Source organism: Alosa sapidissima, chromosome 5 (assembly GCF_018492685.1).
Source record: "Alosa sapidissima isolate fAloSap1 chromosome 5, fAloSap1.pri, whole genome shotgun sequence".
Taxonomy (NCBI): Eukaryota; Metazoa; Chordata; class Actinopteri; order Clupeiformes; family Clupeidae; genus Alosa; species Alosa sapidissima.
The window spans coordinates 15,531,575-15,544,741 of NC_055961.1; the positions used below are offsets into that span (position 1 = coordinate 15,531,575).

The 13,167-nt window shown below is 40.0% G+C and overlaps 1 protein-coding gene across 1 annotated transcript; it reads right to left on the bottom strand.

Annotated features, from left to right (window-relative positions):
- Positions 1-908: 908 nt before the first annotated feature.
- steep1 (STING1 ER exit protein 1) lies at positions 909-13,007 on the bottom strand. The gene is made up of 7 exons (XM_042093626.1): positions 12,736-13,007; positions 9,559-9,676; positions 9,329-9,370; positions 8,546-8,690; positions 8,143-8,232; positions 5,194-5,286; positions 909-1,270 (listed from the first exon to the last, which is right to left on the bottom strand). Exons 1-7 carry the CDS (start codon positions 12,857-12,859, stop codon positions 1,208-1,210), a joined length of 675 nt encoding a protein of 224 aa, XP_041949560.1. The 5' UTR covers positions 12,860-13,007; the 3' UTR covers positions 909-1,207.
- Positions 13,008-13,167: the final 160 nt, after the last annotated feature.

A 13,167-nucleotide genomic window follows, 5' to 3' on the forward strand; every position in this document is an offset into this window, starting at 1 on the left:
TCGTATTTGAGACGTTGTTTACGAATGCCCAGAGCCATTTATTGGGCGCTACGAATGTCTATGAAATGCGTCGGTACGTAGCTCATAACCGCTTCGGTGTGTCGTCTTGCTGTCCCCCCTCCGTTCTGTGATTGGTTCCTTCATTGAGGTAAAACCAATTCCATGGAATCCAGGCTGCCTAGCAGCGTGAATAAAATTGTGCGCGTAAGGCAGCATGGGAAAACCCAGGCTAGCATCTTTATGGTGTCAACAACTACACAAGCATTGGTATTCAATTAGCCTACTGCAGGTAGCACTTTTTGGCAATTTACCTGATTTTTTTTTTTCAGCTAAGCTCATTTCTCTATGCAACATCTGAGGAAGCATTATATAATCATTACCAAAGATAAGCAAGCAATAACGAGACAGGGCCAAACACTTCTGCTTCCATCCTTCTCTCCTAAATACTTTCAGTCAGGTGTGAAGCACCTTCAGATAAGTCCGTCTTAAAGGCTTGGGAGCAAAGAATGCAGATTAGAGTGCCATTGATGAGTCCCCTCATTGCAACCTCCTCTGCACCTGCCACGAATCAGAATGTCAAAAACGTAGATACAGACACAGCATGTCCTTTTTCATGCAAATGCAACTCAAACCCACATTTGATTTTGGTGACGTTGGAATTTTCAGGGATGCTCTTTGGGATGATAAACAGCTGTTCCTTAGCCCACTTCTACATTCTGATAGATTTCAACCTGCCTTGTGTCATGCATACTGATGTAGCTAACAAACCAAACATACTTAATAGCCTTCATAACCACACATCCCGATGAGCTAGTGAAATACCAGGCCACTTCCTTTCCTTCCTTTCATACTAAAGGCAGAGCTGCTCAGCAGACCCTTTTCACTGTTGAATAAGGGACAAACACAACTTGACTAAAGGAATTTTAATAACGAAACAGGACACAGACAAATAATGCAGAAATAATTGTAGATTCTTCAGTAAAAAAAATCCAGTTTTCTACATCTTCATAGAAAAGCCCGTCAGAATAAAAGAAAACGCTGTATTTACTTCACATAATGTACCAATCATGCTATTGACTTTCCATTTTCTATCATGTTATTTACAGGCACATTTGATGACAGCCTGATAACCCATTCCATTCAAACACATAAATGTGCAAACACACGCACGTGTGCGCACACACACACACACACACACACACACACTCTACTTAAACTGGTTGTCAATGAGTGTGCCCTTCATTTTGGCCTTCTTTGCTTCCAGCTCAGCCTGTGGAAACAAATGGAAAGAATAATGTGACTAGAGACAATCTCAGCCGCTCTGTGTGTACAGCAGACTTTTAAAAGTACCTCTGGCAAGAGGAGAGATGAGGAATGGAGAGGCCAGTAATAGATGAGAGGAGAGAACAAAATTGGCTGTAGTTTCTTCCTCAAGGCAGATACGGACAAAGGAAGAATGAACTCAATATTTTCCTAACTCCACGCAGTACTGGCTTTTAACAAAGCTGTAGAACGGGGAGTTCTGATGAACAACTTTGAAAACGAACACACTTTCCTAAAAAAAAAAAATCCCTAATTACCTCCCAGCCAGAGAGGGTTAAGCGGTCAGTAATCAAGGATCTTTGTCCCAGGGGTGGAACAACAAATGTATCTGTTTGAGATATGCTATTGTTATTGCAACATCAAATAGATATATTGTTTTTTTAAATTCCACAGCTAAAAACTAATGATTTCACCTAACCATTCTAATTTAGCAAATAATATGTACTGAAACCACAATGCAGTGAAAAAAAAAAGCTTTTTGCCTATTAAAGTTAAACTCTGATGAAAATTGATCCCAGGACATCAAATAAGCCATGGAGACAGTATTTTTTGTTGTTGATCAACCACTACAGAGCCTGCGCTATATACGCTATAGCCCCAAATCGCAAACAGTGGATTAGCTAAGGGCGGTGAGCTAAATGCTGGTGGTCCCTGGTTCACAATTAGTTGAAAACCCCTGCTCTATATGACAAATTTTCGTCTGACGCCGCTATAGAAAGTTACGTTTATAAAGTTAATACACCTACACTTTTAACGGCAGCTTGTTTTCCACGAGAACACTAGCCTGGACTTAAGACTAGTTTGGAAGCACAACCAACACAATGCCAATACATTCAGTGAACTCTGGAGCGAGTTACTTCTTTTTGGAGACGAGTTACTCAACATCCTGTAGCCCTCCACTCTTTCTGCACACATCCATGCTATATTAGTCCAAGAGGCAAGCTTCAAAACTTACCATTTCACAGCTATCTACAGATGTGAAATGACCGCAGACGTAATGCAAGGTCTTCCTGTATATTTATGCTCCAGCTGGTATTAGCCTATTAGGTTAGAAGATGTTAATATGACCTCCCCATCATCCTTTCTCATGATCAGTTAAAATGACAGCAGTCTTTTCTACAAGTCAGTAGCAGTACATCATGACCATAATGGACATATACTAAGGGCCAGAAAAGTAATAGGTACAGCCATAAAGCCATAAAACACTGCTTTGATGTAGACGTCAAGGGACAAAAAAACTAGCCTGGAAATATCCAGACTCATTCACGAAGTGAATAGTCTGGGAACTCCTGATTGGGAAACTTTTGCAACAGTTGCAACGCGACGAGCACTAACTTTGAAATCATTAGTCCAACCTTACCAATCACATTGACCAGAGATTCCTAACGATACTTCCTACTTCGCCTAAACTTTACAAACTGAAAATAAACAGCATCAAAAGTCAGGAAACAATGTATATGGGTCTACCTTTGCTGTAAATAAATTTCTACATTTTTCCAACCGAATCTTTTGATGTTTGCAGGTGTTGCTGCTTCTGTTTATTACTGTATTTTTGGACTATAAGTCACACTTTTTTTTCATAATTTGGCTGGTCCTGTGACTTATAGTCAGGTGCGACTTATATATGAAAAAATATATAATTGAACATGTTTTTAAATGTTCATTTATATTAACTGACATTAACCCTACGTGAAACATTACCGTCTACAGCCGCGAGAGAGCGCTCTCATATGCACAAGTCCTGTGCACTTTCAGTCAGAGAATAGTGCTTGCGCTATGCCTGAAACACACGTGCATACCTAAATCCTCAAATTATGGCCGGGATTCTATTTATAGCCGGACCTCAGATTCAGACAAATAAAAGCCAGTATAATTTTGTTTCAATTTAACTCATAAAAGAGCTCTTCTTAATATTTTATATTGTTGGTTGGTTTAATATTGTTGCCAATGAAAAGTCATTGTCCTACACCATGAGTCTCCAACACTTTGCTCTCAAGCTACCAGTCGCATGCCGCCCCCTTCGAGCTAGAGGCTGAAGCAGTAACCTACATTTAAGCCATATTGTTGCTGCCAGGCATCAGCCTACGAATTTTAAAAATTAGAAATAAAAAAGTAATCATGCCTAATTTAAAAAATAACTAAATTTAGGCTATCTTAGACCTCCTTTGCTATACGGAATAAGGTTTCCCTTGCAGCACAGCACACATTCCATGAATGAATGAAAGCGGATGCCTTATCTCGCAATAAGTGGATGGAAATCCCAACACTCTTTCATACATGATACTTAATAGTGAACCATTATATACCCCACAGATTTCAGTGGTCATCAGTCGCAATATTTAGCAATTTAATCAAACAGCCCAAACGTAAATTAAATCTCAAATTGAACATCTTCTGCTTTTGATAGCCTACCGGTATGCCGCTCCAAACGAAAAGTAGGCCTATGTCTCACAAACGCAAGAAATAAAGGCCTATGTATAGCTGACTCGAATATAAGCCATGGCCCAAATAAAGGTGCTGTGCTTTACGCAGCCTAAATAAAAGACTCCAGCCATAATTTGAGTATTTACGATAGTCTGTCTCCTAAACATTCCTCACCCGTTATCTAGACATGCATGAAAACATTTGAAAACAAATTTGATCGTTGTTTTGCTACTAATTATCTTTCACGTAATGAATACGCACAGAAAGTGAAAATAGCTTAGGCCTACTATGCGCTTCGTGTCTGTAGCCGTCTGTTCATGTCCGCAATCGATTATAACGTTCCTCAAATGGAGAACACATCCATGTTCTCTTGCGTTATAGGCTGTCATGCGTCTGTGTTTGCAAAATTCCTGACGGTTCCTGATCGCTAAACCTTTATTTTTCCTTTCCTGTCGATAGCGGTTGATGTAGAAGCACCTAGGTTATAATTTGACTTCAGCGGTGACAAATCCTGCTGAGAGAGAGAGAGCCCCAAAGTGGTCCTGCGCGCGCCTGTATGACTCTGCATGGGGTTCAATTGAAGTCAAGAGTTGGTCCGTCCAGTCAATAGTCCCGCATTCAGGCCACTCCATTATTAGATTAACATCAGACAGCGCTGTAAAATGTGCGGGAATTTCTCGCATCATGATGGCTAGAGTTGCGGGACTTTTATTATTATGCTCAATACTAAGTAATAATTTATGCGCAATACCCGCAATCCCGCGCTGAAATTTAGGCCCTGGTTTTAAATGCGCATCTTTTTTTCTCTCACTCTCTCGGAGGTGGCCAGCCAAGCATTTGTTCTGCTGCCAGCTTGTGCCAATATATCGTCCAAAATGCTTGATTGCATTGCATTCTCCACATTTTTAGCTAAATTTTCATGTACCACATCAGCATTTTTGTTCAGTGAATCTTTTGTAAATTGCTTTACAATTACCATCGGTCCTATGGCTTGCCTCAGCTTCGGTCACGTCCTTTTAAAACCGTCTTTTTCTCTACTCTAAAAATACTCCGGAAAATATGGTACAATAAGTTTCGTCTTCCCTCTCGTCGCTGATTGGCCTGACATTTTTCTTGTCTAAGGGAAATGATTATGAACTAAGGGTTTCCAGACTAAATCTCCCTGAAAGAAGATGTGCCAGGCTACAACAACAGCCCTCTGGAAGATTGTTGTGGGACAAAGTAGAAATATATCAAAACACAATTTTCAATGAGATAACTATCTGAGTATATAAACAATCTGCAAGTCTGCAGGAGACTCCTTCGATTTTCTATAGCAGTCAGACGGGCAAATATTTTGTCAGAAACATACTTGAAATGCCCAGGGTTTTCAAATAGTATTGATCTAAACATGAGTCTCAGTGTGTGTGTGTGTTTGTGTGTGTCTGTGTGTGTATATACACTCACCAGCTCCTGCAGTCTCCTCTTACTCATGCCCTTCCTCTCCAGTTGCTTCTCGATGACCTTGGCGTTTTGCGCATAGGAGTCTGCAACCTCCCTCTGCAATACAACCACCGATTACACACATCACAAAACATACGCCACAGCTTCGCTTACACTACCAGACAATCAATGTGTGTAGGCGGGAACGTGTGTGTGTGTGTGTGTGTGTGTGTGTGTGTGTGTGTAAGCCAGAGGGATACATAACATTTGTTCTGCTGACAAAAACTTCAGCCTCTCTTACACAAGGTAATTTTAAGACAGACCTCACTGACAGTGGGTTAGCTAGGAACAAGAAATACACACACTCATGAAGTATTCATGATAGAGTTGCCGCTGAGAGAGCGAAGCAACCCCCACTCAGTCTGCACACACTGCGTGTTTGTGAAAGCGAGTTAAGAAGTCTCATCCCAGGGATGACCTGGAGGGCCTTCCTCTCTCTTTCTGGGGAGATGGTGGCAAACTTAAACACACTCAAAAGAAAGAACGGTAGAGATGCCGAGAGAAGAGGTGAGGGGAGGGAGGAGGAGGAAGCAATCAACAGAACAGCTCAAATTAAGACAAACTGTAAAAAAAAATAAAAGACACTCCATGCTGTCAAACCGTGGAGCTTAATTTGGTATCTGCCTCCAATTTCTACTTGATTATCTACTTGACTACTTGATTCAGAGGGAAAATTCAAGACTTACTGCATCAAATATTCAATCATAAAAAGAACAGATCATTTTAGGAGGTGATTATGGAAATGGTTGTAAGCATGTGTCAGTCCGTATTTTTGTGTGTGTGTGTGTGTGTGTGTGTGTGTGTGTGTGTGTGTGTGTGTGTAGGGAGTCTGGTGCAAGAGAAGGTAAGTGTGTTTTCTTCTCGGCGCATGCCATTTTCCCTAATGAGTTGTTGTTCCCCCTGTTATGCAACAGCAAATATGTTGAGATGCCTCTCTGTACTGATCACACTACAGTTTTCAAACTGGGCCGTTGTGTAGGCAGACATAAGGCCAATATATGGTTCAGTTTTGCTTAACAAAATATTATGTAAAAGAGACATGTGTGTCTGCTAGATGTGACATTAAATGACAGACATTATACAACAATTGGGTTCTATGGAACTATTTATTTGTTTCTGATTGGCCGAGAGACGTTCCATGAATTGGAATATCCCTGGACATTTCAACTCAGACTTTGCACAGCTAATAATAAATCACTCCGCGATACAATGCAAAGATTTGACACAAAGTTCTCATCCCAGCTCTCCACTATTTTAAGCAATGGGTTACTCCTTAGCAAACCATAACGAAACAGTGCTTCACCACATCTGTGGATTAAGCTACACAGTCAACTCAATGTAAGTAAGATAAAAGAGGATGCTAATTGTTCTCAGCATTGCCAGCATTGTGTAGGGCCTATAATTGTCACTTGGAGGAGACTTGTAGATAACTAACGTTAGCATAGTTAGCTAACCGCTGCTAACGTGCTAGCATTGTGTCAGAAAAACATATGGGGCTGTGCACAGCTGTGCACTGTGAGCTTTATTAATTTATGGTGAACATTTATTCACCATAAATTAATAAAGTTGAGTGGTTCTGCAATGTAGGCTATGTTTCCGTTTTTTTGCAGTACCATGTCCCTTACATAACATGGCCCAGTGTCCTTGTAACATGCATGCAGCAAAGCTAGATATGAATGTGATTTCAGCCCGACTTTCAACATTTCTTTCAAGAAGACACGTAAACCACAAAGACCCGTAAAGAGGGATCTGGAATGTTGGTTACCTAGCAACCAAGACGCTGTCTACTGAAAAGGGAACTTTTTTGATGCGTAAGAACGATGTCGAAATTAAACATTTTAAACAATATTGGGGTGTTTTCAGATTATTTAGTTTGTGGTAGAATTGTTGTATAAAAGCAATATAGCACTCGTGATCGTGGGATTGGTCATGGATATTACCACGGCTGTTGTTGCCTGCGCCACTCGGCCTCCGGCCTCGTGGCTACGGCCGAACAACACCCGTGGGAATATCCATGACCAACCCCACTCTCACTCGTGCTATTGCTATATTGCTTAATTGTTGCATACTCAAAGTGGTTAACTAACATCTCAAAGTTCTACAGGAGTTTGAGTTCTGTTGTGTGTTGCCATGGTTATGATGTGTGTCTGTTTACTTTAGTTTCACTGTGAGATGCAACATTAATGTGCAAGTTGTTTTAGACAGTACATGTTCTATTGCCACTGGCGCTGGACTATGACCGCCTACTTCTCCGCAACGTCTGTCTGCAACTATTCATTTTTGTTAAATAGAAGTCCTATAAAGGCATACAAATATGTGTCACCATCCATAACTGCCATGTCTGCTCATATAAATTGCTGCTCTTGTGAAAATGCTTGTTTGGACTTATTTTGGAACAAACTCTTCAAATGATATGCTTTTAAAAGTTCTGATTGATTTGTCACTTGCTGTGCTCAGATTTTCACATTTTTAAATATTGGGCTATTTTTTGGTTAATAGTTGGAAAGTCTCATTTTGGATTGCTGATAATTAATCTGTGCCACATTTAATTTGAGGGTTATTGAAAGTGTAAAATCATCTTTAATTGAAAACATCTCCTGTCTGAATATAAGTCTATACGCATATCAGCTAATCTGTGACGCATTCCAATCTGTCAAAAAAAAAAATCTTATATTTGTCTATGATATTTTGTATGAATTAAGACCATCTACATCCTGGTGTGCAAAAAACACAATGCAGAGGTAAGATCATCTGCAAAATGTAATGTAAAGAAAACAAAGGCAGGTTTGAGTGTGTTGAGTGTTCCATCCCCATGGCCTCTCACTGGCTAGCCACTGCTGCACTGATGATGGCCCCGATCATTCACTGGCTCATCCAAAGAGTGTGTGTGTGTGTGTGTGTGTGTGTACTCACCGCCTCAATCTCTTCCTCCTCTTCATCTATGGTTGACACAGTAACAGAGCTGAACTTGCCCATGTCTTTGGTTCGTTTGGTCATCATCACCTGGTGGGAGGCCGCATGTGAAACATAGACAGACGGCAAACAGCTTGATATGCACTCCCATTAACGTGATCTCTAGCATACTTTATGCACATTTGTTTATTCTTCATGCCCCCATGTGTGTGGCTGCAAAGTAGCAAACACTGTAACAGCTGTGAAATGTCCACCCATCAAAGGAAAAGATAGGACACTATATTAGCAATGTTGAGGCATTTACAATTTCTCAAAAACCATTGGGAAATTAATTTATACTCTGCATCTTCTCATATCTCACACCAGAATAAGACCTCTGTAACCAATAAAGAGTGTCCCATACCCTGACTTTCTTAGGAGCCTCCTGTTTCTGACTGTACACACTTGTGTTCCCAAAGCCTTGGCCAAACTTCACCACGGAAGCATCAACGATGAAGGTTGCTGTAGCGTTCTTGATCTGGTGGTGATAGAAGAGCAGTAAACCACACCTGGGAGAAAAACACAAACATTTCAGGCGCAGCAGGCTTAAGATTCAAAACTGCACATGGAACCAATAAGCAGCGGGAGATATATGGTGACGAGGAAAACAAATGCCCCCAAAACGTCACCCATCACCCATCAGTTCAATTTCAAGTGAGATAAATCCTTTTCCAACTTTCACAAACTTCTCTGAGCATAAACTGTCCACTTCAGAAATACGTGTCTAGTGGATGATAACCATCTAAATTTGAAAGTTATCAACCAAGGCTGAATTCTCCAGCAGAAAATAAACCGCAATTTACAAATATTGTATGTATACTGGCTGGTATGATACAATATATGGCTGTATTGTATACAATACTAGCTGTATTGTATACTGGCTGGTGATGAGAAAAAAATACAACAAGTATACAGCAGTAAGTTCATATCCATGACAGAGTGTGAGATCAGGTAACGTTGTTGAAAATCAAAGCAATCGCTCCAGGTACTTTTCTTTCACCTTTTCAGGGAGTCAGACCCATAACAAACTGCTGATGAGTGATTCAAAAGCTGAAAAAGGGAAGATTAGGTACAACGCAAAACTTGCAGTTCACTCAGACATGAAGATGATGCTTTAAACTGATCAGGTTTAAGTCTTAACACTCACTTGCCACATTTCTTTCTATACTGCCTCTCGATGCCTTCTGGCCTGAAAAGAGAAAAAAGGAAGAAAGGGTCAATTACTGAAAACATAGGAGATGTCGCACTGAAAACATAGGAGATGTCGCACTGAAAACATAGGAGATGTCGCACTGAAAACATAGGAGATGTCACACTGAAAACATAGGAGATGTCGCACTGCTGTCATTGTACTTCCAAGCCATACTGATAGCTTACCTTTTCAGGTACACACACTCGTCATCTTCCACGTTACAGAACTTGTGGGCATGTTTGGCAGCATCTATAACCCTGGACTTGTCCCTCGGCCTCATGGGTAACTTCTCAATTTGGCAATCTACAGAAGCAAGGGTATTGTGTCCAAAATTAATCCAATCAGTTAGTATATTTCACTGAGCGTACATGCAAAGAAACAGCCAGGGCCAGATTCAGACTGCCGATGAATAAGAATGAAGACTTTGCTCATGCAATATGCAGAACTGTTATATGTTTGTTAGAGCTCTGATACACAGGGCCCTATTTTCGTGATGCAGTTTTGCACCATGCACTTCACTTTTATTAAGCTTTACGCCCAGGGGTGTGGTAATTAACGACCTAAGGTGGGGTCTGGCACATTATCTAAAAATCGCTATCTTACACCATCTAAAAAGCATTACGCCACTGACCAAGAAATAGACGCACTGTCACGAGATGTAAGCAGCAACTCCTCTGCAGGATAAATGTCCTTAGGCTTTTTATTCAGTCATTCAAACATTATTGGGGTAAGTCTGGCTTTTTTCAGGCTATGTGTTCAATGGTAACTCATTGTCAGTCAATAGTGAAAGTAATTAACTGTGTATAACTGTTTTGTCTTTGACTATGGTCTTTGACTACACCACGGAATTTATTTTTTATTTATAGAATATAGAACACCTGTTCCATACAGTCTCGTGTGCAAGCAGATTCCTTCAAATGCGCGACTGACTATCAAAATACCGATGCGCTTTTTTTTTGCGAAGTTGTGCTGCTTGCTGTTAAAGCGAATGACATTGGTTTAAATTATGTTACGCCTAAAATACACCCATGGCTGATTAAGAAACATAGGAATGCATAGTTGTGCCATCCACACAACGTTTGATAACAAAACCACGCCCAATGTGGACTGGACAACCCAATAAATTTAATTGAGCTATTCACTAGTGACCATGCGTTTTAGATTGCTAAAATAGGGCCCACAATCTTCAGCATAAGCAATAAAAGTTATGCAGGAAACATCAGATTCAAACAGGCCTGAGTAATGAGTGAACAAAAGTAACATGCAACATTATTTCATAAAATGTGTCCATTACAGTATATGCTTAGTTTAACTGGTATCTCCTTCACAAACACTTCACAGTGAGCTGCCACTCTGTATGGGGTCCCATCCAGATTAGTGGAGGGCACTGTTATTATGAGGGACTGCCAAATTCAAGTAATTACCTGTTACACAACCAAATCACAGCTTTTTTAGTTTTGTTTATGTTTATGTAAGGGTGCTTACCAATCAGTACCTAATCAGCAGCTTTGTTTTTTTAGTTTTTAATTAGTCCAAAGGCAAACCTCTTGCAATAAATTATTTTGATGAATAATCAGCTGCAGGGGTGCCTCAAGCGTATTCCAGTAAATAAACAGGATTAAAACACAAAACTGTTTCCTGGCAAAAACAGCTAAATCAATTTTATAGTGATGTCCCCAATGGTGTGTGTGCCTAGGTAAACAAGTTAGGTCAATGTGTTGCTTCAGTCTGAATCCTTCAGCCAAAAAAGTTACATATTTCACATTTGTCAGCCAAATAAACAATCAGCTATGGTCAGTGTAATGTCCTTTCCCTTAGACAAAAGAGAGCAAATGCATTATAATTAATTAATTATGTGTGGAAAGGCTACTTAAATTAAAAAAAGGACAAAATTATATTTACAACAATGAACTACATTAGCTTCTGGGGCTGGATTCACAAAGGTTTTAATTATGGTTGAAGTGGTTGTGAATTTAGGATTCTTATTTGCATAATTAGACTACATTGGCTGGCAGTGGGTAGAAAATGGAGTCTAGGCAACACATTCTTTAAATGTTTCATATCTAGGATACGCCTTAACTTGAAAATTAGAGGACATCATGATCTCAAAGTCAGACGTCTCTTGAATATTAAGCAGTATCAAGCTAATATTACCCTTTCCTGCTTATACTTACCAAGCTTGGGGTTTTTTTTGTTTTGTTTTTTGCCAAGTTTAGGGCTTAAAGGAGAATTCCGGCTATTTTTCACATAGATCTCTGTTTCTCAAGGTCACCGAGTATGTGGTACGAAAAACAAAACAATCGGTTCTACCTAGCTCAAGTTGCTGCAGCCAACAGCTAGAGCTGCCAGGCAGCTACAGTGCTACACTCTGGGGCCATGAACATGGGGATCTATGTGAGAACTCACCGGAATTATATCCAAAGTCCAAAATAGCCCTCCTCTAGATGTGAATGACTGAATGAGATGTCTCATTCTAGGTTTGATAGATATTATGGCAACATTGAATTTAATCGGGATATTGGAAACTCAGAAACAGTATTAAATGGCTTGTTAATGTTTGCTCAATATGAATTAGTGAAATTACTGTTGGGATACAAGATATTTCAAAGTTACAAATAACAAACATCCTATTCAAAATGTAATTAACGGGCTTAATCTGATTTGCTCTCACATCAACTCAGATATCGATAGCATAGAGCAGGTAATCTATGACAGAGCATCAATATTTAGAGTAGGAGTGACATTTAAAGGATTACACGCCTACATAGCCCACGTAACGAAAACCGACATGTTAAATGGGGATACAGTATGCGAAAAGCTCTGGGCTAAGTGCTTTTCCATGTAGGCCTATGACATATCGACTGTGTGGTGTGTGTTGATCCTCAAGTATGACATTTTATATATATATATATATATATATATATATATATAAGCCCCGCTTGAATGGTCAGACAAACGTGAGCGGACATGGGATGCCTTTAATGGCAAATCCGGCTAGATTTGTTGCGAATACAAAGCGTCGTTTTCTACTCCACTTAGAGACATAAAGTCAACATTTCGCGGAATTCTGTGGATTCTATCGGATTAATGTCACAATATCAAACAGATCAACCCCCGATTAGCAATCACACTAAACGTAAATCTATCGTTGATCTATCGTTTTAAACTTATCTGAACTATGTATAGGATTTTAGGCATCTATCCATTTTGAAAGTTTTGTCCACACACCTAGTTATATTCAGAGGCTAACCCCAAAGGGAATTTTACAGCATCTGACTTATTTCTCTTTGTGAATTATTGAACAATGCCTCTCCATGAGGGACCATTTGATCAGCTGGCTCGCATACGCAGCATTAACTTACCAAGTACAAGAACCATTTGGCCGCATAAACAGTAGTAAACATGAAGGGGTTTCTCTCCGTCGTCATATTCTTCACGGTCCCGCGTGTCAGAGCACACCACACTCCGCGAAACAACTTTAGGCATGTTGTTCTAAACGTTTTTACACAAATACAAGTGAATTCGTTTTCAAAACCTATAATAGTTTAGGCTACGACAAAAAACTAAACCATGTTAGCAAAGATTGTTATGTTAGCATCGTCCATTCGTCGCGTCGCTCAAAAACTACGTAGTCGTCCAATACAAATGACGACATCGGATTTTTCTAATGTTCTCGCCAGGTGGCGATGTTGTGAGAGAAATCACAGAAGCCCCACGGACCTTCTCGTTCTCACTTTATGGACCACACCGACGCTCTTTCCTGCCCAGGCCAAGTAATCATAGATCTATGCCAA

What these genes read in the sequence shown, in the direction of transcription:
- steep1 (XM_042093626.1), bottom strand. Translation starts at nt 12,859, where the DNA reads ATGCCTAAAGTTGTTTCGCGGAGTGTGGTGTGCTCTGACACGCGGGAC. An exon ending in TATAGAAAGAAATGTGGCAA is followed by an intron (nt 8,691 to 9,328) that starts GTGAGTGTTAAG and finishes TTTTTCTCCCAG; the next exon opens with GTGTGGTTTACTGCTCTTCT. An exon ending in AGGCTCCTAAGAAAGTCAGG is followed by an intron (nt 8,233 to 8,545) that starts GTATGGGACACT and finishes GCCTCCCACCAG; the next exon opens with GTGATGATGACCAAACGAAC.